This window comes from Rissa tridactyla, chromosome 4 (assembly GCF_028500815.1).
Source record: "Rissa tridactyla isolate bRisTri1 chromosome 4, bRisTri1.patW.cur.20221130, whole genome shotgun sequence".
In the NCBI taxonomy this organism is placed as follows: Eukaryota; Metazoa; Chordata; class Aves; order Charadriiformes; family Laridae; genus Rissa; species Rissa tridactyla.
The window spans coordinates 94616724-94642520 of NC_071469.1; the positions used below are offsets into that span (position 1 = coordinate 94616724).

At 43.9% G+C, this 25797-nt stretch overlaps 1 protein-coding gene across 3 annotated transcripts in view; it reads left to right on the top strand.

Moving 5' to 3' along the window:
- Positions 1-25371, top strand: part of PHLPP2 (PH domain and leucine rich repeat protein phosphatase 2) — a 32312-nt gene extending 6941 nt beyond the window's left edge. The window contains exons 3-19 of one of the 3 annotated variants that reach the window (XM_054198279.1): positions 367-500; positions 3336-3526; positions 3969-4094; positions 5289-5443; positions 9466-9612; positions 11408-11638; positions 12264-12466; positions 12974-13034; positions 13779-13874; positions 15886-16041; positions 16782-16982; positions 18229-18391; positions 18914-19044; positions 19443-19553; positions 19987-20175; positions 20310-20541; positions 22219-25371. In XM_054198279.1, the coding sequence (XP_054054254.1) occupies positions 367-500; positions 3336-3526; positions 3969-4094; positions 5289-5443; positions 9466-9612; positions 11408-11638; positions 12264-12466; positions 12974-13034; positions 13779-13874; positions 15886-16041; positions 16782-16982; positions 18229-18391; positions 18914-19044; positions 19443-19553; positions 19987-20175; positions 20310-20541; positions 22219-23358 (3667 nt within the window). In that variant the 3' untranslated portion in view covers positions 23359-25371. Of the gene's footprint in view, positions 1-366; positions 501-3335; positions 3527-3968; positions 4095-5288; positions 5444-9465; positions 9613-11407; positions 11639-12263; positions 12467-12973; positions 13035-13778; positions 13875-15885; positions 16042-16781; positions 16983-18228; positions 18392-18913; positions 19045-19442; positions 19554-19986; positions 20176-20309; positions 20542-22218 lie in introns of those variants that run through there. The other 2 variants (XM_054198281.1, XM_054198280.1) reach the window with 2 other exon arrangements.
- Positions 25372-25797: the final 426 nt, after the last annotated feature.

Genomic DNA, 25797 nt, shown 5'->3' on the forward strand with positions numbered 1-25797 from the left:
ATATGTAGGTTTTTTAATTATTTGGCATCACTGCACTTTTTGTGCAGTATTTCTGTTTTTGTTTCTTGTCATTGTTTCCTCCTGGTGCTCCTTAAATCACGGAAGGGAAATGATTGCCATGGATTGTATGGCTTATGCCTATTGCTTTTCCTCTCCGTTTCCCTTCCGCAATGTAATTCTTCAAGTGCCGCAGTTCTTAAGTGCTACTTGACAAGCAAGAAGCATAGATCCCAAGGATGCGTGCTTGCCAGACCTTTTCAGAGGAGCAGAACAACCAGTATGTCAGTATTCCTTACACTTCAGCTGCAATGAGAGCTGTTTAATCTTTTTTGCGTTCTCAAACTACTTTCTTGTATGTTTTGACAGGAGGCTGGAACCGACAGAAAAACCCCTTCAGATTGTGTATGACTACTTGGCTGGGTTGGGTTTTGATGATCCTGTCAGAATGCAGGAAGAGGCAGCAAACTCAGATCTCAGCTGCATGATTCGCTTTTACAGTGGTAAGAAATTGCATGCATGCACACCGTCACTGTTCCTGTAGCTGTAACTATGAGGTGGAACTCTGCTGAAGCCCAGGTCATTGACTTGTTGCGTTTATAGATGGCTACATCAAACACCCAAAGTATCAGTAAGCATTTCTTAAAATAACAAGTTTTTAAGATTAGTAGAAAAAAAACCATAATTCTGTAGTTCTCTTGAACTTTCTTCTATGTCTTGAGAAAAGGCAGCTCCACAGGAAAACACAAGATTGCTCTGTTGTCTTTAGTTTCCAGTGGTACGACAAATGCCTTAGAGCTCCTAATGGGATCAGAAACATATTGCAGTTTGGTCTAGATATGCCTGAAGATTGTATTTCCAAAAGGTGTATGGATATGGGCAGGGCAGGTCCTGGTCAAAAACCTCCGCAGCCTGTAGAGCGTGAAGGTGCCAGCTGGTTAATAATAATGCAGGTTGCCATTATAGAGACCCAGTGCATTTCATTGCAGAAGCGAGACTTCTGAATGGCCTGTTGAATCAGTTTGGGCAGGATACCACGTGTGTAAGGAGTAATAGCATGATAGTTGTAGGCTGTTGGCATTATGGTGCTAGCAGAAAAGGAATTCACTGAAGTGAAGAGTTGCTATAAAATAAATAAGGGGGATGAAAGCTGATAATGAAATTATTTCATTACTTTTAAATACTTCACCTGTGTATTTTTTGCATTGCAGGAAAAAAAAATCCAAGTCCTTTTAATGGAAAATTGTTCTTGCGTAGTGGAGCTGGGTAGCCTGACTAAGCTGCTAGCCATCATTTGTTTATTCAGTGTCAAAAAATGGAATCATAAGAAATCACCTTCTCCACCCGTTTACCTGAGACAAGCCCCTTCTGTCTGGGAGCTGTGCGCAGAACAGGCAGAACAGTGTTGAAGTCTAATGGAGATGGAAAGAAATGTGACGTGTACAGCCTGGATTTATAGGGCAAGGAGTAGGGAGTTGGAAGTTACTCCAGCTGGAAGGAGGAGAGGCATCAAGCATAGGGGTGTAGAGAATTTTTGAGGAAAAAATGAGCAATTCGGTTTGGGTACATCAAGCAGGAACTGTTGCTGATCCGGGAACGGTGACTCAACTTCATGGAAGCAAGTAGGTAGAAAATGGAATTGAGTAGTTTCAGTCAGCATGGGAGAGTAGTCCATCTTAGAAAGAGGCTGTAAAGGAAGACGCGTAAGGATTGAAGAGTGTTCAGCAGGCCTGTTTTAAGAAACTAAAAGCAAGTGCTGACAAAGTTGTTGTTAAAGTTAGGGGAGGAATTGGAGGGAATGGTACGATGATTTTTCAAAGCCTGCAGCTGAGAACATAAGGGACGAGGTAATTCATTTTAGCCAGAGAAACAAGCCAAAATCACAGAATGGTTTGGGTTGGAAGGCACCTTTAAAGATCATCTAGTCCATCCCCTCTGCCTTGGGCAGGGACATCTTTCACTAGATCAGATTGCTCAAAGCCCTATCCAACCTGACCTTGGAAAATTTCCAGGGATGAGGCATCCACAACTTCTCTGGGCAATCTGTTCCAGTGTCTCCCCACCCTCATCATGAAACGTTTCTTCCTTATGTTCAGTCTAAATCTACCCTCTTTCAGTCTAAAACCTTGTCACTGCAGGCCTTAGTCTCTCTGAGCCTTTCTTATAAGCCTCCTTTACATATTGGAATGCCACAAGAAGGTCTTCCTGGAGCCTTCTCTTCTCCAGGCTGAACAACCCCAACTCTCGCAGCCTTTCTTGGTAGGAGAGGTGTTCTAGCCACCTGACCATTTCTGTGGCCCTCCTGGACCTGCTGGAGCACTGAGAGCAGCCTTCGTATTTCTTTTACCCATTGGGGATGTCTCTTGGATTTCTCTGCTCTCTTTCCCTGTCTGTCTCCCTTTCTCAAGTGATACGTTGGGTTTGTTTCCTTCCCTGGTGCATACTTACGCCCAGTTGGGGTGGTGTGACTGCAAGTGGATTAATAGAACTCTGACATTAAACAGCAGTGAGAGGGAAGCATGCTTCCTGAAGTCTGGCTGTTGAGGTACTTGTAGGAACCCAAGAGTTAGTTTTATGAGAGGAGAGGATGTTTTAGATTGGCTGGGAAAATGGGGGGAGGGCTTCCTCTCAATGGAAGTCACTTGGAGAATGGACGCCGGTGACCCAGGCTGGCTGGGCCAAGCTCAGAGATCAAAGTGTTATGGAGTCTTCACATGCTTCGACAACAGATCAAATGGAAGAAGCTCTCTAGGGCCATCAAACTGTTTGTCTATGTCAGGTGTGACAGGCATGAATTGTAGAGGGTCACACGCTTTCTTTGGTGGAGAATTGTCTTGATTCCTTGCATTGCTATAGCCGGACTTTTTTAACTTGCAAGCTGCTGTTAGAGGTGCTAGCTATGTCTATGAGATGACCTGTATCCTTGCTCTCGATGGGAAAGCCTGTGCTCACTAATTGGAGCATGGAGTTAAACGTGATCACAGTGACATTGAAGGTCAAGCTGAGGAGCTGCAAAGAGTGACAGGAACTTGCCTGTCCCTAGAGGTTAAGAACATTCTTGGGGAGTTGTGAGATAGTTGGGATTCAGAGTAGAAGTCCTTGAATGTTGCCCCTGGATGTCTCGCAGCACTAGGACATAGTGTCTCATAGCACTAGGACACTGATGCTTTGGAAGGGATAAGGAAACTGGAGGATTGGTGTAGCTTATTAATATTTTTAATATTTTTTAATATTTATCTTAACTGATTTTGCATGTTACAGCTGTGTTGCTGTTTGTACTCGCAGCTGAGAATGAAGAACAAATCACAAGTAAATGCTAATGTCCCCTTTTTCTTCAGAAAAGCCATGTCAAGTGGAACAGTTAGATCGCATCCTGCTCTCTGGAGTCTATAACGTACGCAAAGGAAAGACCCAGTTGCACAAGTGGGCAGAGCGCTTGGTAATTCTCTGTGGTACGTGCCTCATTGTGTCCTCTGTGAAAGACAGCCACACAGGGAAGATGCACATCTTGCCTCTCGTTGGAGGGAAGGTAAGACATCGTTTGGTTAGCATCCTGTGGCTTAGAAAGGAAGAAGGGATTATAATGATGGGTATTATCCACAAGAGGTTAATCTAGGCTTTTGTAACAAATTACTGCATTAACACGAGCAGGCAGTTGTACGACCCCTTTCTACTTGCTTTGCTTCAGTATTAGTCTTAAGGCTGATAAAACGAAGAGGCACTAGTTCTGTTTTCACTTTAGTAGCCAATGCTGTGAATGGGCATTCTGGAAATTATTACGTCTTGGATCTACTTCAGCAGAAAGATGTTAAGAAGGATTTGCTTCGTGTTTCTCTTCAATAAATTTACAACTGTGTTTTCAGCAAAATTTAATGTTACTGATAGTCAGTAATACCTCACCCTAGACTTCAGATCTATTGTAATTTCTGGACTTTAGGCAGACTGTCTTATTTTCAATTCTCCCTTTGCAGGTGGAAGAGATGAAACGTCGGCAGTACACACTTGCTTTCACGTCTGCTGGAGCACAAGCTCAAACATACCATGTTTCCTTTGAAACACTGGCAGAGTGTCAGCGGTGGCATCGACAGGCGTCCACGGTGAGGCCCTGGAGACTGCAGTAGTTCGGGTGGTGGGTACAGGAGTAAGAAAGGTTTTCTGATGAAGGCTTGGTATGTGGCAGACATGAAGCTATGCTGCTGGAGAAAGTACCCAGGACACTTTACAGCTTTCTTCATTTCTTACATGCTCAGGACTACAGAGGTTTTCTTTTAGCCTTCTCTTTTCTTTCTGCCTGTGTAGCAATGTTGAGGAGTAGTTCTGCGTGTTTTTCACCACTGCTGCACCTATTGAGAGTAGCTAATCACAGGTCACTAGAGTAAATCCCAGGGACTGGCTGACTCTACAGCCATAGACACCTATAAATTGCACCCATTGCCTACTTGGATCTGCCTAAAGCGTGGCCTGGACTGGCACAGGGCTACCCTGATAGGTGTGAGTTAATTCAGAGATCATAGGTCAGCGAGGGAAGTGTACTTTGTTCAAAGCTGTATCCTTATTCCACATTAAAGTACAATTAGATGGTGATAGCTTAATGCTGAGCCACACTTTGAACTCATATAATATTATGAATTATGAAACGAGTTCAGGATAAAGCAGGTTGTAAAATCTGGAATGAAGCAGTGAAGACCTTGAAACAAAGCATATTCAATGAAAGGACATGTGGTATTTGCAAAGACTTTTATGAAATGTTGCAAAACCATAATTTATGAAGCCTTTTCATCATAACAGCTTATGTTACCAATATTATACACTGAACAAGCTAACAAAAGAAAGTCGTAAGAAGTAGCTAGGCCAAGCAGAGGTTCTGTAAACCTTAAAGAACTGAACTGGAAAGTCAACTGCTTCCTGTTGCTGCTTGCATCTTTGGATGGCACTCACAGATTATGCTTTCTCAGCAGTTTCCACAGCCAAAGATACGGTTTTCTCCATTAGTTTCTCTCTTACGGTCTAGCTTTCAGGCAGCACCTGTTGCACATACAGAGCAGGGCTTTCTGTGTGTCCTAGTTGGTATCCAGATACACATCCTTGTCAGGGGGCTTGCAGAAACAATAGTAGCAAGAGGCATAAACTCATATGCCATGGACTCAGTTTCCTGCATGGAATCTGCCTGGTAGGTACAAGGGGGTTCTTTCATGTTCTTGCAAATTGTTTGCTGCTTGCATTCTTTGTGGCCTTCCATTAGACTTCCAGAGAAGAATTGTTGCACAGCTGTAGCTCTTCCTTTTTTTCAGGTTGTGTCTATGCGACTTGGCATGGTTGATCTTTCATGCTACAGCCTTGAGGAAGTACCTGAGCACCTCTTCTACAGTCAAGACATCATCTACCTCAACCTACGACACAATTTTATGAGATCAAGCGGAGCAGGGAGTCTCGACTCTCTTTGCAGGTCTGCAAAGAATTATTTCTCTTCTACATTTGGAGTTCTTGACATGTGCATCCAGGGATGAAGAGAAGGGGGGAGTGTATTGCCCATTCTCATGGGATGGTAAAAAGATTGGTCTTCAGGAAGCCCTAACAAAGGAGGGAGCTAGGAAGCGGTACTGAACAGCGCAGGCAGGCATAAGCTTCCAACAATTTACAGTATTCATGAACTCCCTTCCACAGATTCTTTGTGGTGAGTTTGATTTGAGATGAGCCTTATGGAGTGATATGCCCTTTGTATGGACAAGATGCAATAGTGAAATAAGGCTGCTTGCTAAACAGAGACTGTTTGGGGGTATAAAATAAAAGCTGAGGGCAAGCGTAATGCTGCTGTTGTGGGTAAGTGTTCGTAGGAAGAAGTGCAGATCTGAAAAAGCCTGGTTTGGTAAGTTCTGAATGTGGATTTGGAATTGGCAGAGGGCCTGTGAGACTGCAGCTTTGCTTTGGGAACTTGTAATGATCTGCTTTTAAGAGGGGGTAGCAGTTGTGTGATGGTATGGAAGCATGATGTAGTCATCTTAGGTAAGCGAAGGAGTCTACAAAAATATTTTTAAATTAATTTCTGAAAACCGTAAAAATCTAGAGGAAGATTAGTCTGTTGATATCTACGCTAGCCATGCTAAAAAGAATTCAAGGAGTCCCTCTATGAATTTTGAAAGCCGTTAGGAAGCCTCTAGTAATATTGTCAAATGGCTCTGTGTTTGGAACACATTGTGCCTTAAGAAAAATGTAGTTCGAGAAACTTTGCAAAAGTACAGGGTTTTTTGTTTTGGTTTGGGTTTTTTGCTGTGTTTTTTTGGGTTTGTTTTTATCTCTAGGTGCCTATTATGAGGTTATTTCATTTTTCTTCTTACAGAGTAATGAGATACCTAGGTATCTATGAGGGTATACGGGGGGGAAAAATACTCACCTGTGGAAATTCTTTGCGGTTTCATTGAGAGCCAGACTCTAATCTGGTTTTGTTTTAATTCCAAACTTGTTTAAATGTTTTCTAACTGCTGAATTGTAATAGATTCCATTATTGGAAAAGCTGCTTAAAATAATTCAAAATTTTGCTTTCTGCTTCTCTCTTCAAATACATTGTATGATGTTGAAAACCATATCAGAACTTTATTTTCTAAAATGCGGTATCCTTGGTTCACAGGATCAGCAAAGGGGCTTGAAATTTATTTTGACCTTGCATGTAGTCAACAAGAGATCTGACATGTCAGAAACTCGACTCTTTTCCTGGCAGTGACTATGTCTGATGAAGCTGAAATCCTCAAACAAACAAAAGCCATAAAAGAAGCCCTCACTTCACACAATCTTGAATAAACAGGTAGCATTAGGTAGCCCACATAAGGCTGCTCATTGCCTTTTGAAAATACTTTCTTTCTGAGGTTTTTAGGATGTTTATCAGGTCACAGACCCAAATGAAGAAACTTGCTCACTTGCAGGAGGTGTTATCAGTGCCTAGAGACTGACAATTCTGAACGGCAGAATTTTTTGCAATGATCAGATCTCTTCCTCTGAGGAAATCTTTGAAGCTCTAGGAGTCTAATTAGCTATAACTATAATAGTGGAACAAAAATAATTAACTAAAAGGGAAATGTTAAGCAAAGGAAATTAAATAACCCCACCTGTTTTGTTGTATCTCCTAGCTTATTTTTTTATGTAACGTACTGCCTTTCAAGTTTCTCCCTTTTTTTGGAAAACATTATCAAGTTGGATCTTCGTTGATGTTTGTGTGTGCACACACGTGTGTATACACATGCATGTCTATTATCACCATTCTGGCTAGTTCATACAGAGTTGTACAGGGATGCTTTGGTGGCAGAGCAGGATGTTGCGTTAAATTGGGAATATTTCAGGCCAGCACCAGTTTGGGCAGCTGAACAGAGGATCCCGTTGAGGATTTGTTGCTGTGTTTCCATACCTCTTTGCTGTAACCTCAATACACCCTGTGAGAGCACAGACCAAAACTTGAGTAGCCGTAACGATTTCAGGATCCTTATTCCCTATGATACATCGTTTGTGTATACAACTTGAGTGAGAGTTGGGTTTGCATTCCATTCCTACGCCCCAACTGCTTGAGAATATTGGGACAAAGGAGGAGGAGCAGAAGGGGAACTCAAAAGGCTTTTGAGTATTGTCCTCCCCATTGAATATGACAGTCTGCTCGAGGAGTCTCAGACCAAGCTGTGTCATGTACCAGTTTTCCTCCAGCTTTTGGAGACTTTTATATCCTTTTTGTGTCTGCTTTGGTATTGTTGCAGAGGGATGAATTCTAAAAATTGGTTATGCCATTGCGTTTAATGCCATGCTTCTTGGGGCAGCTTCTCACCACACTCTGCTAATGACAGAGGAAGAGCTGCTTTGTGTTAAGGACAGGTGCCTTAGAAAAAGCCACTGTAGAACTCCAGAAAAAGGAGTTTTCATTAAAGCATTTTTTGATTCCAAAACCTGAGATCTGTGATCTGTCCTAAATCTCTTAAAGTTGAACCAGTTAATGATAAAGTTCAAATCTCTAGGTTTATCCTCATCGTTCCTTCTTTTGTGTTATTGTTGTGAAGTTCTGTGTGCAAGTTTCTGATTTTTGTATCATTGTTAGATCTTTGCATCATACAGTATGTTCCCTTTACCAAGGGACCTTATCGGTACAGCATCTTTCCCTTTGGCTTTCAGTTGTGTTGCAAGAGAGTCTGTTTGAGGCTGCAGCAAACATAAAATGCCTGTGCCCTTATTTATATGGCAGGGTGCTTTCTCAAAGCAAACAGCCAATGTCCAAGTTTCAGATATGCTCCGCCTTTAAAAAAAAAAAAAAACAACACCCCATCCCCCCAAAGATTGTAAAGCAAAATGGAGAAATATAATGCATAGCTGCTACACAGACTGTTCCAAGTATTCCGAATCTGAAAAGAGTCTCTATGAAGAAGAAAAAATATCAAAACCTTTCAGTCTTAACACTTCAAGACATCTCAAGCTAGCAGTAATATTCTCCCTCAAGCTGATTAACCTTAATTTTGTTACCTATATTAAAACATTTGTTTCAGAATAAGAGCTACTGACCATTGCCTAGAAAAAACCGTGGTAGGTGGAGCAGAAGAATGAACTATGTTTCCAAGAAAAGTACTTCTCTGGTACATTACATTAGATTGGCAATTGTCTTGTAAAAGTATTACATTAATTTCCCCACTGAATTAATTTCTGATGGTTCCAGTTTGGAATGAGGAGGCTATTACTTAGGGAAAAATACTTTTGTTTCCTGTGAAAAGAGGTAGGAACTCTTTGAGAAGAACCTCTTGCATATTACCCCAGCCCATGCTCCCTTTCTTCTGCCTATTTGGACCTAGCGCAGTGATAGAAGGAGCTGGAACAGGCAACCCTCCATTAAGCACCGGTGGGACCGCAGTGACTGTGAGGGCTGTGTCCGTGCTGGCTGTACCTGTGGTACAGTCTGCCAAGCAAGTGGCACTTTAGACATGGAATCTCTTCCAAGGACCTCCGGGTGCAGGTCTTGGGGCTTCCCAGTGTGAAGTCAGCACTTTCCTGGTTGTCCCTTTTACAGCTCTGCTAGGCCTCTGTTGTGCCTAGCTTGAGAAGGGTATTCCCCTCTTCTGTTTTATTCTCAGACTAGTTCCAGTTAATGTTGTTTTCCCAAGCTGCATAATGGTAGATTGTTACTATAAATTCTTTGAAAATAAATTTGAACTGAGTGTTCTTAGTGTCCTTAATCTTAGTAACAGTCACTAGGAGGAAGCCTAGTGGAGAGGGCAGAAGGCTGTTATCAGTTTCTGCAGTAAAACCATGGTATTTGATCACTTTCGGTATTACCACTGAGATACAAAATATCAGTGGCTTAAAACCAAATTTGTGCAGAAACTCCCGTTATGAGTTAGTTGCCTGTATCGCTAGTGTACAAAGACTTAACTCTTTTATGACCGCTTTTGTATGGTTTTGCTTTGAGATTATGGAGGTTTGTGAATTAACTATTATTCTTGCCAATAGGTTTTCTCAGTTGAAGAGCCTGAACCTGTCTCACAATAGACTGGGAGAGTTTCCTGTGTCACTGTGCGAGATCTCTACTCTGACAGAGCTTAATATTTCCTGTAATGGACTTCATTATTTGCCAAGCCAGATTGGGAAACTGTTGAAGTGAGTATATTCTTTTTATCTGTGGCCATAAACATCCTTGGTGCTTCAGTTGAGCACAGCCGACATGAAGGTATTACTTTTGAAAGTGTGAGTGCTGGGGCAGCCTGTTCTGCCTGTGAAGAATAACTATGGATTTCACTACAGCGGAAGGTTGAGAACCAAGATGTCCAATAAGGTTTGTTTTCTCTTGAAAATTAAGATCTCACAGTATGTTCATACAGTTGCCATTTTAAGTCACTGGCATATAGCAAATTATTCATCATTTGTGACTTTCTGCCTATTCTACTAGCTATGTAAAATATATTAGTGTAAATCAGTTTTCTAAAAGAGGAGATGAATGGGCTTTGGCCTAGGAAGACACTTAACAGTCGGTTATGATGCCTTGAATTGCAGGCACCACCTTGCTGAAATAGAGTAAACCTGATGGCTTCGAAGCATATGCATATACTCTCACTTAAAGTTTAATAAACCTGAAGCTTTTTATGTTCTCTGTGGGGGAGTATTTTGGGGGGTTGTTTTTGTGGGGTTTTTTTTGTTTGTGTTTACTCTGGGGTGACTTGTATGATTTCTTGGGGGTTTAATGTCCAATTTTTATGTAAATTTGAATGCGTCTTGTTCTCTTTGCGTCAGCTGCCATCTTGCATTCCCCTGCCTGCTTCCTTGTCATTTCCTTCCTACGTTCTTTTCTAACTTTTTTTTTAAACTACTATTATGGTGGTGTCTTATTGGTTAAACATAAATATTGTTATGTTTATATATATAAACAGTTAAGAGTTTCTAAAGATCGTGCTGTCAGGGACGTTTCCAGAAGTTGGAGATTAGCACAGTGAAACATCTGTGGAGATCAGCTAGACTTTCTGAGGCCTAGTCTGTGGACCATATTTATACAATCAAGAGTGTGCTGCTTACATATTGCTGCGGCGTTCATAAATGCAGTTTTCAGAGGTTTACTGCTTAGTTATGGGTCCAGTCATCTTCATGACCCCTTAAGCCCTTATTCATAAGAACTTTTTATGGCCCTAGGTTGCGTTTCTACCACCACTAAACCCTGTTCAGAAAGTTGTTTGTTGGAACATAATCATAATGAGGGAATTGTATACTGGGGGGCTGAGTCTCAAAAGACATGCAAACTTTAAAACAATTCATCTTGCAACAGAAAGCTACCCTATTTTTTTTCTCAGTGTCTGAAAGGACAACTAGAATGTAAAAATCTGTTACCAGTGCGTTAGTGTGGTAGGAATTGTGATTAAACCGTGCCATAAATTCCATAGATGTCCATACGTGCCATGATAGTGATAAGAGATTCCAGGGGTTGAATGATGAAGCTGCAGTTGATTTTTATTGTTTCTTATGAGACAGGTCTGTACTGTTGTTGCTGTTGGTTTTGGTTTTAGTTTGTCATAGGTCTTTTAAAGACTGTCCAGCATGCTAAGTGAGGAGTTCTTAATCTGTAGAAAACCAAGTGAATGAGTAAATATCTTTCATTTACACCATAAGTGCTGATTTGTATTTTGCTTACGTTAACTTACAGTCTTTGGCACAACTGGAAGTTTATCTCAAGAATAATTTAGGAACTTTTTGGTATTGCATACATGCAGTTCCAAGCCTATTACATGCATAATAAAAGTACTCCCGTAACTTTATGTGTATAAGAATATAATTAGCTGTTAGGTACCTTTAAAAAAATAGCCACACTGAGACCAGCTAGCTATACAAGGAAATTCACTGAATATACTAAATGTGATGTTCGCTACTCTTTGCTGAATTATTTTCTTTCTCTTTTTCACTGCTGCAGTCTCCAGACGTTCTGGCTTGATGGGAATTTCCTCACGTCCTTACCAGAAGAACTGGGAAGTCTGCAACAGCTCTGCTGTCTTGGGCTTTCCTTCAATAACTTCTGTGAACTGCCAGCTATTTGTGAGAAGCTCGTCATCTTAGACAAACTGTCCCTGGCGGGGAACTTGCTAGAGACACTGGACCTCGCAGTGCTGAACCGTATGAGTCACATCAAAAGCGTGGACCTGAGGTAAGGGGGGGGAAACTTGTGCATGTATATAAACCAGATCGCTACTTTCTATTTACAGCAGAGGAACTGTGTAACTTCTAGTACATTTTGCGATAAACTAGGTGTAATTCTTTAGTTTTTAGGGAGTTCTGTTTCTGGGGGTGTGCAGAATTCACTCAGAGAAGCAATGCCTGGAGCCACTGAATGTCACTCAGCCCTCCAGCTTCCCCCCAGCTTTCCAAGGTGTGATCATGATTCTCCAGACTGCCAGCTGCAGAGCTCTCAGAAAGGGACAAAGAACTTTTTGTCTGTGGCAAGGCAGGCTTGTATCTAGTCTCTGCATCAGTTTCCTGTGTCAGTGCAAAGTAACTGTCCCTTGGCCTGGCTTCTGATTTCTAGACTGGTTTTCAGAATTTCTTAAACACTGGGGAATGAGTAAAATGGTTTCACATAGCAGTGCGGACAAAGGAAATGTTTCTTTTTGTATTCACTGCCTGAAATCCACCATTGCTTCTCACATATTTCACTGTATGCACCTTTGGTGTTAGCCTTCTTACTTTCCTTTTCTTTCTTCTCTCTTCTTACTGATGTACAGTGTTCAGTGTCCTATTTTCTGACTTTGTAACGCTTCTCTCTGAGTGTTTAGGCTGAACAACCTGAAGAGAACAGCAGCTGACACTCTGGAGGGGAACAAATCTGTGACTTATATGGATTTACGAGACAATCAGATGACAGATCTGGACCTGAGCTCTTTGGGCAGCCTGGAGCAGCTGCACTGTGAGCGGAATAAGCTGAAAGAGTTGACGCTGAGTGGCTTCTCCCTTCGGGCCCTCTATGCCAACAGCAACTGTATGTCTCTCTTCCTCCTTCACCTGTCTTATTGCTTCAAGTCCTGGGAATAAATAAAACCAGCCCTTTCCCCTCTCCCCCACAAAAAAAATACTTATGCTGATGTTACAGTAGTGAGACGGTACATGATGGGTCTTCTGAGGTCAGCTCCTAGGGATCACCGCATGTATGTGCGCAGGCTGTGTACCAGGCGGAGGCTGTGGTGTTGAGTTACTGTCCAAGGAATTTGTCTTTCAGCGAGATCTGTTTGGGAGTCCACAAATAAAAGTGTAGTTCTCCCTTGTTCTGGTGCCCCACACGGCAGATAGAGAAATGGGATAGTGAGAAACTGTAGTGCAATATGGCAGATGTATGAAGTGTGACCGCTGTCTTGGGAAGGATGAGTAGAGAGCTTGAGTATCCATAAAGTAAGACTTTGATTCTCACTTGCTAGCTAGTCTGTCTGCTTCTCTGTGCTGTTTTCTCTCTGAAGCTCTGCAATCGTAATTATTTGCTTTACTTCATCAGGTTTGACAGCTGTCAATATTTATCCAGTTCCTGGTCAACTGACGTGTCTAGAACTATCTCAGTAAGTGACTATACACCACAGAGTATAAAGCAAGTATCTGGATGCCATTGCTGTTTTCTGCAGAAATTTTCTGGAGCTTTTAAGCTTTTGAAAGAGTTCACAGCAATTGAGGGAAGGCACTTCATCTTCACAAAAGAATTGAGAAGTGTAGCACTAAACAACGACAAAAGTGTCCCAGACCAGAAGCCCCTCTGAACCAGTATGACCTGTTTAGGTGACTGGCTGTCCTTCAGCTGTAGGCTGTAATCAGCAAAAAAAGCCAAGCAGGAACCACTGAACTTGTGGCAGCTAACGGGGCTGAATGGTGGGAATCGGTGGAGCAAACATTTAAAGTAGCTGCCAGTGATCCCTGCTGTTGGCTTCGTTGCCTACATCTGCCCTTGGAGCAGCATTGAGACACTTGTAAGAGAGGATGCCCAGAGGACCTCATCACCTTTTGCTTCAGTTCTGGGTGGAAGCACAATAGCAGGATAGCGTAGGGTGGCCTATTCTGCTGTCAGTGCTGCAAACAAAAAGCCTGATCATCGGAGCCTTGCATCAGTACTTTCTACCAATCATGCGCCAGCTCAGTTTGCATTACACAGGTAGCCATGAGATAAATTCCACATGACTAGGTCAGATACTGTTGATCATTTTTCTGCCTATTGTTTTTGGTTTGGCTGTCGCTAATGTCGCGCAGCATTCAAACAGGGTATGTTCCGTATGAAGTGCTGATGTCTAGCTTTTCCCCCTTGCTTTTCCCAGCAATCAACTGCAGTGTGTCCCAGACTGGGCCTGTGAAGCAAAGAAACTGGAAGTTTTGGATGTGAGCTACAACCTCCTTGTGGAGCTTCCATCAAGGTCAGTGAACATTCTTTTTGCACAGAGCTGAGCTTTCTTCTATGGTGAGCTGAATGGGGAGAAAGAGGCAATGCTATTCCAGTTGTTTTATTCCTTGTTGTGCAGAGATATAATCCACTTACTTTCTCTGTGCAGTGCCGAAAATACTCTGTATTCAAATGTTGGAAAGAACTGACTTCCAAATCAGCTTCTTGAATAACAGGGGCCAGGTAGTTTCATCCTGTGCTTCTGGCTTCTACTGCAGCTGTTTGCACCTGAAGTAGAACACACTGCTGTGATTTGTGTTACCACAGTGTCTGTGAACAAAGGTCATAGGTGAGGCCCTGATATGCCTTGCATTGCCCCAAGAATGTCATAGGGATATCTCCCTTTCGTAGGGAGATATCACAGAGGTACGATATAGCTGATCTCAGAGGTAGCTTTCACAACACACCATCAGCTGCCTCCTTTCTCCCTGTTTCCCTTTCAGTTTCTGCAGAAATGAGGTAAAGGGGAGCCAAGAACTAATATAGTTTTGCAGTTATTTGTAATGACTTCTTCAAAGTACTAGGGATATCATGGGAAGAAGCAAAGTACAAATGTTCTTAGCCTAACAAGTGTGTTTGGTGGGGGTGTGATTGTATGAATGAGAGACAGTGTCTAGGGTAAGCTATGTTGAAATTGAACAGAAGTGAAGAAATGCAGAGAGCGGGCTGAAGCAGTTCAAGCAGCAGGCACGGGAAGTGATCTTAGCAGTGACATTCTAATGGTTGTCAGAGACAAGGCTATATATATATCAAAAGCAAGAAAAGGATGTTACAAAGATCAATAATGAGAACTTAGAAAAGAATTTAAGCCATGACAATGGGTGAAAAAGACCAAATTTGAAGTATGTTATGCAAAAAGAACCTGCAGAATTCAGACACAGATGGATATATTCTAAAAAGAAATTTAAGCATTTTTAAAGATTCCTAAATGCTGGAATTTACTCTATCCATTGGGGATCTCTTCCAGTATGTGTTTGTCATCAACACTGTAAGTATGTCTTGTGTACAGTTAGAATTTCACCAGCGTTGACTTTCGGCCATTCATCAGGTTAATCCAGCAGACTAAAGCTTAATGAGCCTTACATAAGGGGATATAGTTCACTGTGAAGTTGCTTTTTACACTTAATTGTCCGAAAACAGAATTGTGTCAAAGTGGTGCATGACAGTGTTGAGTGGAGATACCCAAGCCTGCTCTGGGTGCGCCAGCTTGAATAAGGAAATTGGTGTATCTGCATTTGAATGGCTTTTTTTTTTTTCCCTTTGAGGGAAAGCTTTGAGAAGCCACAGCATACAGAAAGAAACTGAATTAATTGGTCCGCATGGAGCAGTGCACAAATGCAGCTTTAGCATTTCATGCTTCAAAGCTGTTCTGTACAGGGCTCTCAGAATATAGTCCTAAATTATCACCTCACCCAAACAGGCAGGGTGGTTCTAGGCTATCTCCCGATGTGTTCAGACATCCTTTCTCAAAACTCCTGCAAGCAATTCTCTGCAGTTTGTGGGGATAGAGGCCTTTTCCTTCAATAAGCATTGCAATTCTGGAGGATGTGACAACAGTCTCAGAAGTAACACGGGAGCGCTAAGCAGCCTGTAAAGCTCTGAATTCACGTTGGCACAGGGGAAGCACTTCTTCCTGCCTACAAGTGAAAAACAGGCGTTTAAATCCATCCTTTGTGACTTCTCTTATTTTTGTCTGCATGAGAGAACACGAGGCATATGCACACAGACAGACTCATGTCACAAGTTACTGGTCTGCAGTAGCACAGAGGGAGATGTAGATACACTGCCAAGTGTTCAGAGTGACTGAAGCACCTTACCGTGTGGGGGTTTTCTGCTTTGCATTGCTCACATTTTATGGATCTGTGTATTTTAATTTTTCTCTGCTGTACAGTCAAATTATAATGGATTAAATGCTACCTTTTTCCACTCTGTGGATGTGAAGAGGAGAGATCCAAGCCGATAAAAAAAACCCTGTGTCTTTCTAGGATCCTCTGCAGCTTGAGCCTTCGGAAGTTGATGGTGGGGCACAATCGTCTGCAGAGCCTTCCACCTCTTCTAGAACACATTCCACTGGAGGTGCTGGACCTTCAGCACAACCTGTTGACTAAACTCCCAGAGACGCTCTTTGTCAAGGCTCTGAAGTGAGTGGCAGTAGCCAGTGTCTTTTGTCTGCATTAACCTTTGGAGCTGTAAAGGCTGATAGCAGCATCTGCATGACTGTACTTGCAAGGTGCCATTGTGCAAGAGAGAACTAGTCGTGCACTTTATGAGGAGGTAATTCAGGTGTCATCAAGCTGATTTAAGGGAATCAGTCCATGGTACTGTTTAATTACAGGAAAACAGAGGTTTGCCTAACCCAACAGCCAACTGCAGAATTAGCTTCAGTTGCAGCTGGTTCTAAGATCGTGTTTACTCTGCCTGAAGAGATTTGTCTTTAAAAGTAGCATGTAAATTCAGATGCAAAGGAAAGAAGCCATACAGATTTTAAGATGTTACAGCAAAAAGTACATCAGGTCACTGGAGAACAGCGAGAGAGACTGTTACAAAAGAAAAACCCTTCGTAACTGTCTATTCAAACAGGAGTCAACCCTTCTTTAAAGACTCTGAGTAAGATTTTATGTAGTCTGCTTCCACCAGTATTACCCACCCCCTTCCAAATGCTATTCAGTACTCACTGTTTACTGTAAAATGCTGAGTGCATCTGCAGTGCTGTAGTAGACTCATAAATCTTAACATGAGTAGGGATGTTACACTGTGTTGTCTGTCCTCCTGTCTGATGCTGTTTCTGTGTCCACGCTGACGTTTGTATAGCTCCTTTTCCTGCTGCTAATGGAGAGGTTTAGATGGTGTGGAGTCTGATTTTTGCACTTGCTATGGTCAGCCTCAGGTACTTGAACGCATCTGCAAACAGCCTGGAGTCCTTGCCCTCTGCATGTACAGGGGAGGAGAGTCTGAGCATGCTGCAGCTGCTTTACTTGACCAATAATAACCTCACAGATCAGTGCATCCCTGTCTTGGTGGGACACCCGAGCCTACGGATCCTACATCTGGCGAACAACAACCTACAGACCTTCCCTGCAAGGTAAGTAAGTAGTGCTGGTGGGTAAGATGGCGCTCACCAGGAGGACATTGCCTGCCTGGCTGCCATTGTATGTGAATCAGTGTCAAAGCAAGATGCTCTCCCTATGGCTTGATGACAAAAGCCTGCCCTTCCTACACCCACACACCCACAGAGAGGGATTGGCACGGGGTACTGCTGGCTGCAGTGGTTCCTGTCCTCCTAGTTGTGGTGGGGGTGTGGGGGGGATGGGGGACAGTATGTCTTTGCAACTCCAGTGCCACTGGCATGCAGTTTGCTGTGCTGCATTTTTTCACTTTTCAGTTTGCCAGAAGACCCTCAGTCAGACTTGTCTGAACTCCTGCCCAATACGGGTCATGTAATTTCATCTGTTAATTCATAAACCAGGCTTATGATTTGGGATTTGGGTGGCTGGAACGTGCCTCCTATGAGGAAAGGCTGAGAGAGTTGGGATTTTTCAGCCTGGAGAAAATAAGGCTCCGGGAGCGCCTTCTTGCAGCCTATAAAAGGGACTTAAAAGAAAGGCACAGAGAGACTTTTTGCCAAGGCCTCCAGCGACAGGACAAGGGGCAACAGTTTTAAACTGAAAAAGGGTAGATTTAGATTGGACATAAAGAAGATATGTGTTGTGATGAGGGCAGTGAGACGCTGGAGCAGGTTGCCCAGAGAAGTTGTGTATGCCTCACCCTGGGAAGTGTTCAATGCCAGGTTGGATGGGGCTTTGAGCAGCCTGGTCTAATGAAAGATGTCCCTGCCCGTGGCAGAGGGGCTGAACTAGATGATCTTTAAATGTCTCTTCCAACCCAAACCGTTCTGTGATTCTATGATTTTCCAAGTGTAAATTAAGAAAACTTCAGCTCTCTATGCATAATGATAAATACACTCAGCATTTTTAGTTTCTTAGTCTGTGGGGAGGGTTCCTCTGAACCCTTTCCAAATTCTCAGTGCTTTTGTGGCTGTGTAGACAGCAGAACTTGGATGCTGCTCTACTGAAAATCATAAGCAGATAATGTTGATTGCAAGCATTTACTTGAGTCCCCTTCTGGTGACATCTTTATACACTGTTCTGTTCCAAGCACCTGTTCATCTGACTCAAGCCTTTTTCAGAGCCACATCTCTGAGGATTGTTTCCCCTCTAATTGTGACTTGTACATAATAAAGGGCAGCGTCTATGGATACCTTATCTGCAGGTTCAGAAAGTTACAAGTTCTTGCCTGTAAGATATGGTATTATTTTGTTTCCCTTTCAGCAAACTTAGTAAGCTGGAGCACTTGGAAGAGCTGAATGTGAGCTGCAACAAACTGAAAACAATTCCCACAACAGTGGCAAACTGCAAGCTGCTTCATACACTTATTGCACACTCTAACGAAATCAGCATCTTTCCAGAGATCCTACATTTACCCCGTATTCAGGTATTCTTATGGAGAAGGTAAAGAGATATCAGAAGAAGTTTGGGTTGGAGAATGAAGAGCAATGGCTAGGAGAGGAACTGGATATCCCAGCATTTTGCTTGATCAACCTGAAAAGAGGGCGCAGAATATGCATTCTAGATCTGTTGCCTTTCTGAGTTGATCGAAGATGGCTCATATCCATCTTCTTTACCATCTGTCTCTGACTTGGTGTATTTCTGGTTTACCATTTGAGGCAGCAGGGAGTGTTACGTAGCTAGGCAGGTTTGTATATGTAGGTCTTCTGTTATCTTCAGCGTTACCTATTCTTTCAGTATTGGAGTGTTGGCTATTGCAGGTTATAAGTATTTGCTGCTTATAAATCATTCTTCTGCTGACAGGCCATGAAAATGGGTCTGACCTGTTTGTGGGATACAATCAGTAGTGGGGTTGTATGTTTAGAAGGAGCACCGGAGCAACCGATCACATGACAGAACAGAGAATATTTTCTTGGTCATTTTGCTTTTTTTTTTTTTGATACTGCAGTTTGTGGACTTGAGCTGCAATGAATTAACTGAAATCCTAATCCCTGAGGCACTGCCAAGTACCTTGCAAGAACTGGACCTGAGTGGCAACACAAACCTGGTGCTAGAACACAAGACGCTGGACATCTTCAGGTGAGCCATGGAGATGCCAACCCAGTAGACACCTGCACAGGGAAGGGTAGCCTTTCTTAGGAGGGGAAATGGGATAGTAAAATCTATCACTGCACTGCATAATGCTAGAACATTCACTGCCTGAGGCAGCTGAAGCTTTCTATCTGGTAGGAAGGGAAAAGTCTGGATCCAAATCATCGGAGCAAGCAAGCAGTGTCTCAGGTGGTATGAGGTTCTCCCAGCTGTCTCTGGCATTAGCAGACAGACATCTTCACAAGGCCAAGACCTTAAACTCCTCTCCTTGGTGCAGTTCTTTCCACGGGCTGCTGTCTAAAACTCTAGACTGGACAAGGTTCTTTGGCCACAAACTGTTCAGTGGGATCTAGGAGAGAATGACTTCTGTTCTTCTCTCTCTGTAGTCACATTACTACACTGAAGATTGATGCAAAGCCCTCCCTCACGGCAGACTCGGCGCTCACTTCTACCTTCTGGAGTCATGGAGTAGCTGAGATGGCAGGCCAAAGAAATAAGTGAGTATTTTGGTCTGCTGGGTGCTTACACTTGGTCTTCTCAGGGTGCGAGGTGGAGTGCACTGCTAAGCACCCAAGGAGGCCTGTTTTGCTCAAGAGCTCGTCTGTCTCTCCAGACTTTTTGCTAAGTTTTGGTAACTCAAGCCTCCGCATTGTCCTTCCCCTCAGTTTTCACGCTGAGACCCTTGGACTTTGCTTCCCACCCCAGCAGAGTTGCTTTTTCTTTCTCTTGCCACTCCTGAATGTGGTCAAGGAGGGTTTCGGGAGTTCCAATAATAAACTGCAGCTGTACATCCTACAGGGCAGTAGATGTAGGGACAGTGGCTTTGCTGCCCTGTGAGAACAGCACTCACGTAAGATGCCTGATGGCTGTGGTTTTGGGGACCATATAATCTTTTGAGACATTAATTTTGCTTGTATGCTTTTCTAACAGGCTGTGTGTGTCATCGCTGGCACTGGGGAGCTTTGCAGAGGGGGTGGAGGCTGTGTATGGCATGTTTGATGGTGACAAGAACGAGGAGCTGCCACGCTTGCTGCAGTGCACCATGGCCGATGTGCTCCTGGAGGAGGTACAGCAGTCAGACACCATGTTCATGTCCAACACCTTCTTGGTCTCCCACAGGTAGGACAGTGAGCAAGCTGGTCCTGGTGGGACCTGCATAGGTATATCCCGTGATGTGTTAGGTGGGGTGAGGCAGCCCTCCAGATTGCCTGCCATTGGAGTCTGGAGCCTTCCTACACCTTCTCCTCCAACAGGAAGCTGGGCATGGCTGGGCAGAAGCTGGGTTCCTCTGCTGTCCTTTGCTATATTCGTCATGATGTGGCCGATCCAGCCAGCAACTTCTCTCTGACGGTGGCCAATGTGGGGACGTGCCAAGCCATTCTGTGCCGAAGTGGAAAACCACTGCCTCTCTCCAAAGTCTTCAGCCTTGAACAATGTCCAGAAGAAGCCAAGAGAGTGAAGGAGCAAAAAGCCATTATAACAGAGGTTGGACCCTTTTCACTTCAGCTTCCACCCTCCCACAAAAGCTTGATGCAAATACACGAGCTCTGCTGCCTGCACAGTACTACAGGGGAGAGGGTGGCATTGAAGGTGTTTGAGTGACTTGTCTGTTGCTTCCTGTTCTGCTTCTCTTCCTGATTAGCTATTCAGAATAACATGTTCCTAAAACGCCCATTATGGCCTGAGAACTACAGGTACAGGATGCCAGGTATGGCTTGGGGAGAGAGGGAAGAAAGAAAGTAGGTGTGGAACTAAAGAAGGGGAGGTCCATAATGCTGTGCATGACTTGGATGAGTGTGGAGAGGAGCCACTGAAGAGCAGAGCAGGGCATGGGAAGTCATCTTGTCTCAAAACCCACAAAATATCTTTGGTGCTTCTTGAAAAGTACGACTCGAGTTACCTCTGTTTGGATTTCGTCCATGTTTTACTCAGTGAAGGTACAGGATTAGTGGCCCTTAAGACATGCACAACATGGATATAAAGTATATTACAAGTAAAAATTATAATACAAAAAAGAGACAGAAATGTTCATTGGTTTTATGTGAAAGTATTAAAATTATTTCTGGAAAACTCTCTAAAAGTTAACTTTCTAAAAACTTGGAAATAACAGGGAACTGGAAAATACGGGATCAGTAAAGATCTGAGAAATCAGTGCCAGTCATAGTAGTTTTATGCTCAGTGGGTTTTTTTTTAAAAGCATCAGGTTGTTTGATAAAAGTGTTTCTGACAGGGATAATCTGTTAATGTGTTATAGCTCTGCAAGGTGCTGTATTCCATAGCACAGACTGAAAATAACGGTGGAATCAATGTAGCACATTAAATGGTTTAAAAACTGGCTGATTAATGGATTCTGAAAAATAAAAATGAAATCATTCTCTAAGGAAACTTCTCTGCATGTGTCCTCTGCTGGTTTTTAGTACTTGGCAGCAGTAGCAATGTTTAACACCCAGAGGATACAGAAATTAAGAACACTGAAATTAAATTCAAAGCACTGGGGAAGCTGTGTTCTCTGTAGGCGCTGGCTTGGAGAAGGGGCTGAGGGCTGTGGGCAGTCCTGTATCCAGGAGGCTAGTGCCAGGCTGGCCAGGGACAGGAGGAAGGTAATACCTCCAAGGCACAGCAGTAGTGTGAGGTGTACCTGCTCGTTTCTTTTCTTCCTCAGGATGTAGTGTCCACACTTCAGAATGCAGTTATGTGTAAATAAAGAGGGAAATAGTTCAGAAAGTACACAGAAATCATTTAATGTCTGGATAATCTGCCTTGCCATGAGAAAGTAAAAGGTCGCTATTTTGCTCATACCGGAAAAAATAAGTTTCATGTAAGACTCATGAGTGAGATTCTCTGATCAATATGCTGCCGATAGACCAGCTGCACATTTCAGAATAGTTTGCTACAGTTCTTCAGAATATGACAAAACGTCTTTTGGGATAAAAGCGTGTTGTTGCCAGCATGGGTGATGGACGATTACTGTACCTGATGATCAGGCACAGTGAATGTTGGTGCTGTGGTACCTGGACCTAGATCCCTTTCTCCTATACTGTAGCTCTGTACTGGCATTTCTCAAGGCTCCAAACCAGCATATTGGCGGGGGAAAGACTGCTCTCCTCTCCAAATGATCTGGTAGCAGATCTAACGCTACTGCCTTCTTTCTCTTGTCTGCAGGACAACAAAGTCAATGGTGTGACTTGCTGTACTCGGATGTTGGGCTGCACGTACTTGCATCCTTGGATCCTGCCCAAACCACATGTCAGTTCCATTCCACTGACTGTACAAGACGAGCTGCTACTTCTAGGGAACAAAGCTCTCTGGGAACACCTTTCCTATACAGAGGCTGTCTCAGCCGTGCGCCACCTACATGACCCGCTAGCTGCTGCAAAGAAACTCTGCACTTTAGCCCAAAGCTATGGTTGCCAAGACAATGTAGGTGCAATGGTGGTGTGTCTGAACATCAGTGAGGACAGCTGCACATGTGAGATGCATGGCCTGACTCTGCCAGGTCCTGGGGGATTTAGTTCCACTGCCACCAAGCCAGCAACACCTTCGTCTAGCAGTGGGATTGCTTCAGAGTTCAGCAGTGAACTGTCTGCTTCTGAGGTTAGCAGTGAGGTGGGCTCTACTGCTTCAGATGAACACAATGCTGTTGGTCTTGATGGCAGTTTGCTGCCACGACAAGAGCGACGTTGCAGCTTACATCCTGTGCCCCCCTTGAGCATCTTTCAGCGCCAACCTTCCAGTGCCACCTTCTCTAGCAACCAGTCTGACAATGGTCTGGATAGCGATGATGAGCAGCCTGTGGAAGGTGTGATGACAAATGGCAGTAAAGTGGAGGTAGAGGTGGACATCCACTGCTGTAAAGGAAAGGGCCTGGAGTTTGAGCCTCCTGCTGCAGAGTGCAGCTCCTCTGCTCCAGGGCCAGAGGATGACTCTGGGCTTGTCCTCGTCATTCGGAGACAGAACAGTGTAAACAGCAACAGTGTGCAGAGAGTGCTCAAGGAAAAGTGTGAACTGCAGAAATCTCTTTCCACATGCTGTCTCTATGGAAAGAAGCTTTCCAATGGCTCCATAGTGCCCTTGGAGGAGAGCCTTAACCTCATCGAAGTAGCCACAGAGGCACCCAAGAAGAAGACAGGCTATTTTGCTGCTCCATCCCAGATGGAGCCAGAGGATCAATTTGTGGTACCGCCTGATCTGGAGGAGGAAGTGAAGGAACAAATGAAGCAGCAACAGGAGAATGGAGCACATCAGGAGGAGAAAGAGGAACATGCAGCAACTCTGCCAGAGGAGTTTGACACAGCTTTGTAACCCTACAAGTACTGCTCCCACACTGTCTGTCCCAGGAAGCTCGGTCCCATAAGGGCTGCCCTGCCCTCCAAGGGGAGCTGGGATCTGCAAGGAGTACAGGCATCCGCTGCTTCCTTAATGGAGTCAAGGAGGAATTAGGAGTGCTAAGGTCTGGGCTGTCCATTTGTCACTCTAGAGTCTCAGTTGTTCTATGAGCACTCAGACCAGCAGCTGAGCTCTGTGTTAGGGACTGTCTGGAAATCGTGCAAGCGCTAGGAAGAAGGCAGGTGTTCGAACACCTGCCTGTAACGCCTTGAACCCTGAGGTTCTGCCAGCTCTGCAGGAAAGGGGCTGGAGTGTGTGTGTGTGTGGGGTGAGGAGGCTGCTTGAGGGGGCAATGTTCAGTGTTTGGAGTCCTGTGAATATTTCTGATGCAGTGCCCCCCCCCCCAGCACCTGACCTTGTTATTCCTTGAAAGAATACAGCCAGTTGCAATGAAGCTGACCCAAGAATGGTTTCCTACATTAATTGCAAGCACTTTTATTGATTGCACTTAAGCTGTTCTGCTCCACTTCAGCCCAGCACTTTATTATTTAGGGTTAGGGGAGAGAGCGCTCCACAGCAGGTGTGGTGGGGGCTTTTCCCAATGGACACTGTTAGGGCAGTGGAGGACTCAGGGTACCAGTGTTCCGATGGGCACTGGTGCAGGGTAGAGTGAGGGTTATGATGGGATCAGCCTCTGCAGGATGAGGAAATACACAGCTGAGTGATAAGCAGGTGCCTATTGATGTGTTTTACACGGAGCACAGGAAAGATCAGCTCTGGACCGGTTGATTAAGGTAATGTGTAGAGCCAGTGCTTCTAGCTGCAGAGTACAGACCCAGCTCAGCACCAACTTCGCCACCTCCCATCATGAATGCTTCACAGGAGAGGCTTCCTGTATCCAGAAGATACGGGATGAAACCAGGAGCTTGTGCTTGTTCCGGTGAGGTACTGGGTCTAAGAGGAAACCAAGCTGTAAGCAGTGGTATGCCGCTCTAAGGCTAGTGAGCAGTGGGGCTGCCCTTCCTATGCTGGGGAAGCGTTCCGTGCTCTGCTCCACCAACATAAACCTCTGCGCTGTCGGCTATGGCATCTTTGCTTGCCTCTGAAAACGAGAGTTGTATTCTAAATCCACAGTAACCTGCATTTCGTGGTACATGCCCAATTTGGCCACAGACAGTGAAAGCATGCTTGGTTTTGTTTAGCTTTCAATGCAAAAGGAAAAATAGATCTTTTCACCTTAATGTCGTCTTTATCAGCACTGGAAAAAATGTTTAAAACGGTCGCAGTGATGGTGAGCTGGCCAGTCTGCGCTTGGCAGGTGCATTGTGTTTCCATTAGGATTTTTGGTGCAGGGTGTGAGTTGGCTGCCTGCGTTGTCATCTTGTGTAAGGGTTGTGAAAAGACCACTGCCCCGCTAGTGTGCAGATCTGTCTTCCTTAGCTGGCAGAGAGCAGGACAGCAGCTGCCCCGGTCACGTCAGTGGTGCAATAATCCTGACTGTCATGTGGGCTAGTGCCTTTGCTTCTTTGTTACTTATATTTATGAAGAAAACGTGACAGTCTCTTCTCAAGAGATCTGAGGGGCTTGAGTTGCGTAATTTTTTGGATCAAATCAGGCCTTGCTCTGAAAGAAATACTGTGCAGACTACTTGTGGGATTCTGTCAATACAGATCTTTTGACAAAATCTAATGGAGTTTTACAGAGATTTCAAAGCACCTTGAATTTCTTCTCAGTAGGAAAAAGATAATGTATTTTTATCATGCATGGGAGAGCAATGTTTTAGGACATACCTTGTGCTAGTTACAATGTAATCGTGAAACAACCCAACTTTTTCCAAAGTTTGAGCTCTCACAAATTCTGTCTGTTTAAATGTCTGTTTCATTTGGAAATGGAGAGAAAAGCTAATTCTTAGAATCACAGAAGCAGCAGCATTTGAATCCCTTAGGCAGAGAAACAACAGCAGAAAAGATTAAAAAACTAAACCCCAAACCTCTTTCACGTTCTCTTCATGTAAGTATGCAGAAAAGGCTCATTCCAATGTATTGGACTGTAACTTTTAATTCTGTCACTGGTGATGACTTTATCAAGTATCTGTGCCCAGCCCAACGCTTTCTGATACCTGACAGGGCTGCAAAGCAGCCCCTGTTCCGTGTGGGACTGATGCAGAAATACACTCTTCTTTCTGAGTAAGACGGTGACAAACTTTGCACTGGGAGAGTGGCAGATGCTAATGCAAATCCAGTCTCTGTTCTTGCGCTGATGTGGAAAATCCAGTGTGTCCTTGCCAGTCTGAACCAGTAGCATTGCACGGAGAGTTGGCATTGCCACCGGGAGCTAGTCATGAATGGCTCTACCTAGCTCAGTGGAGAAGGGCTAAGGGAAATAAAGCTCTGGAGTGGAGCGTGCAGATTTCTG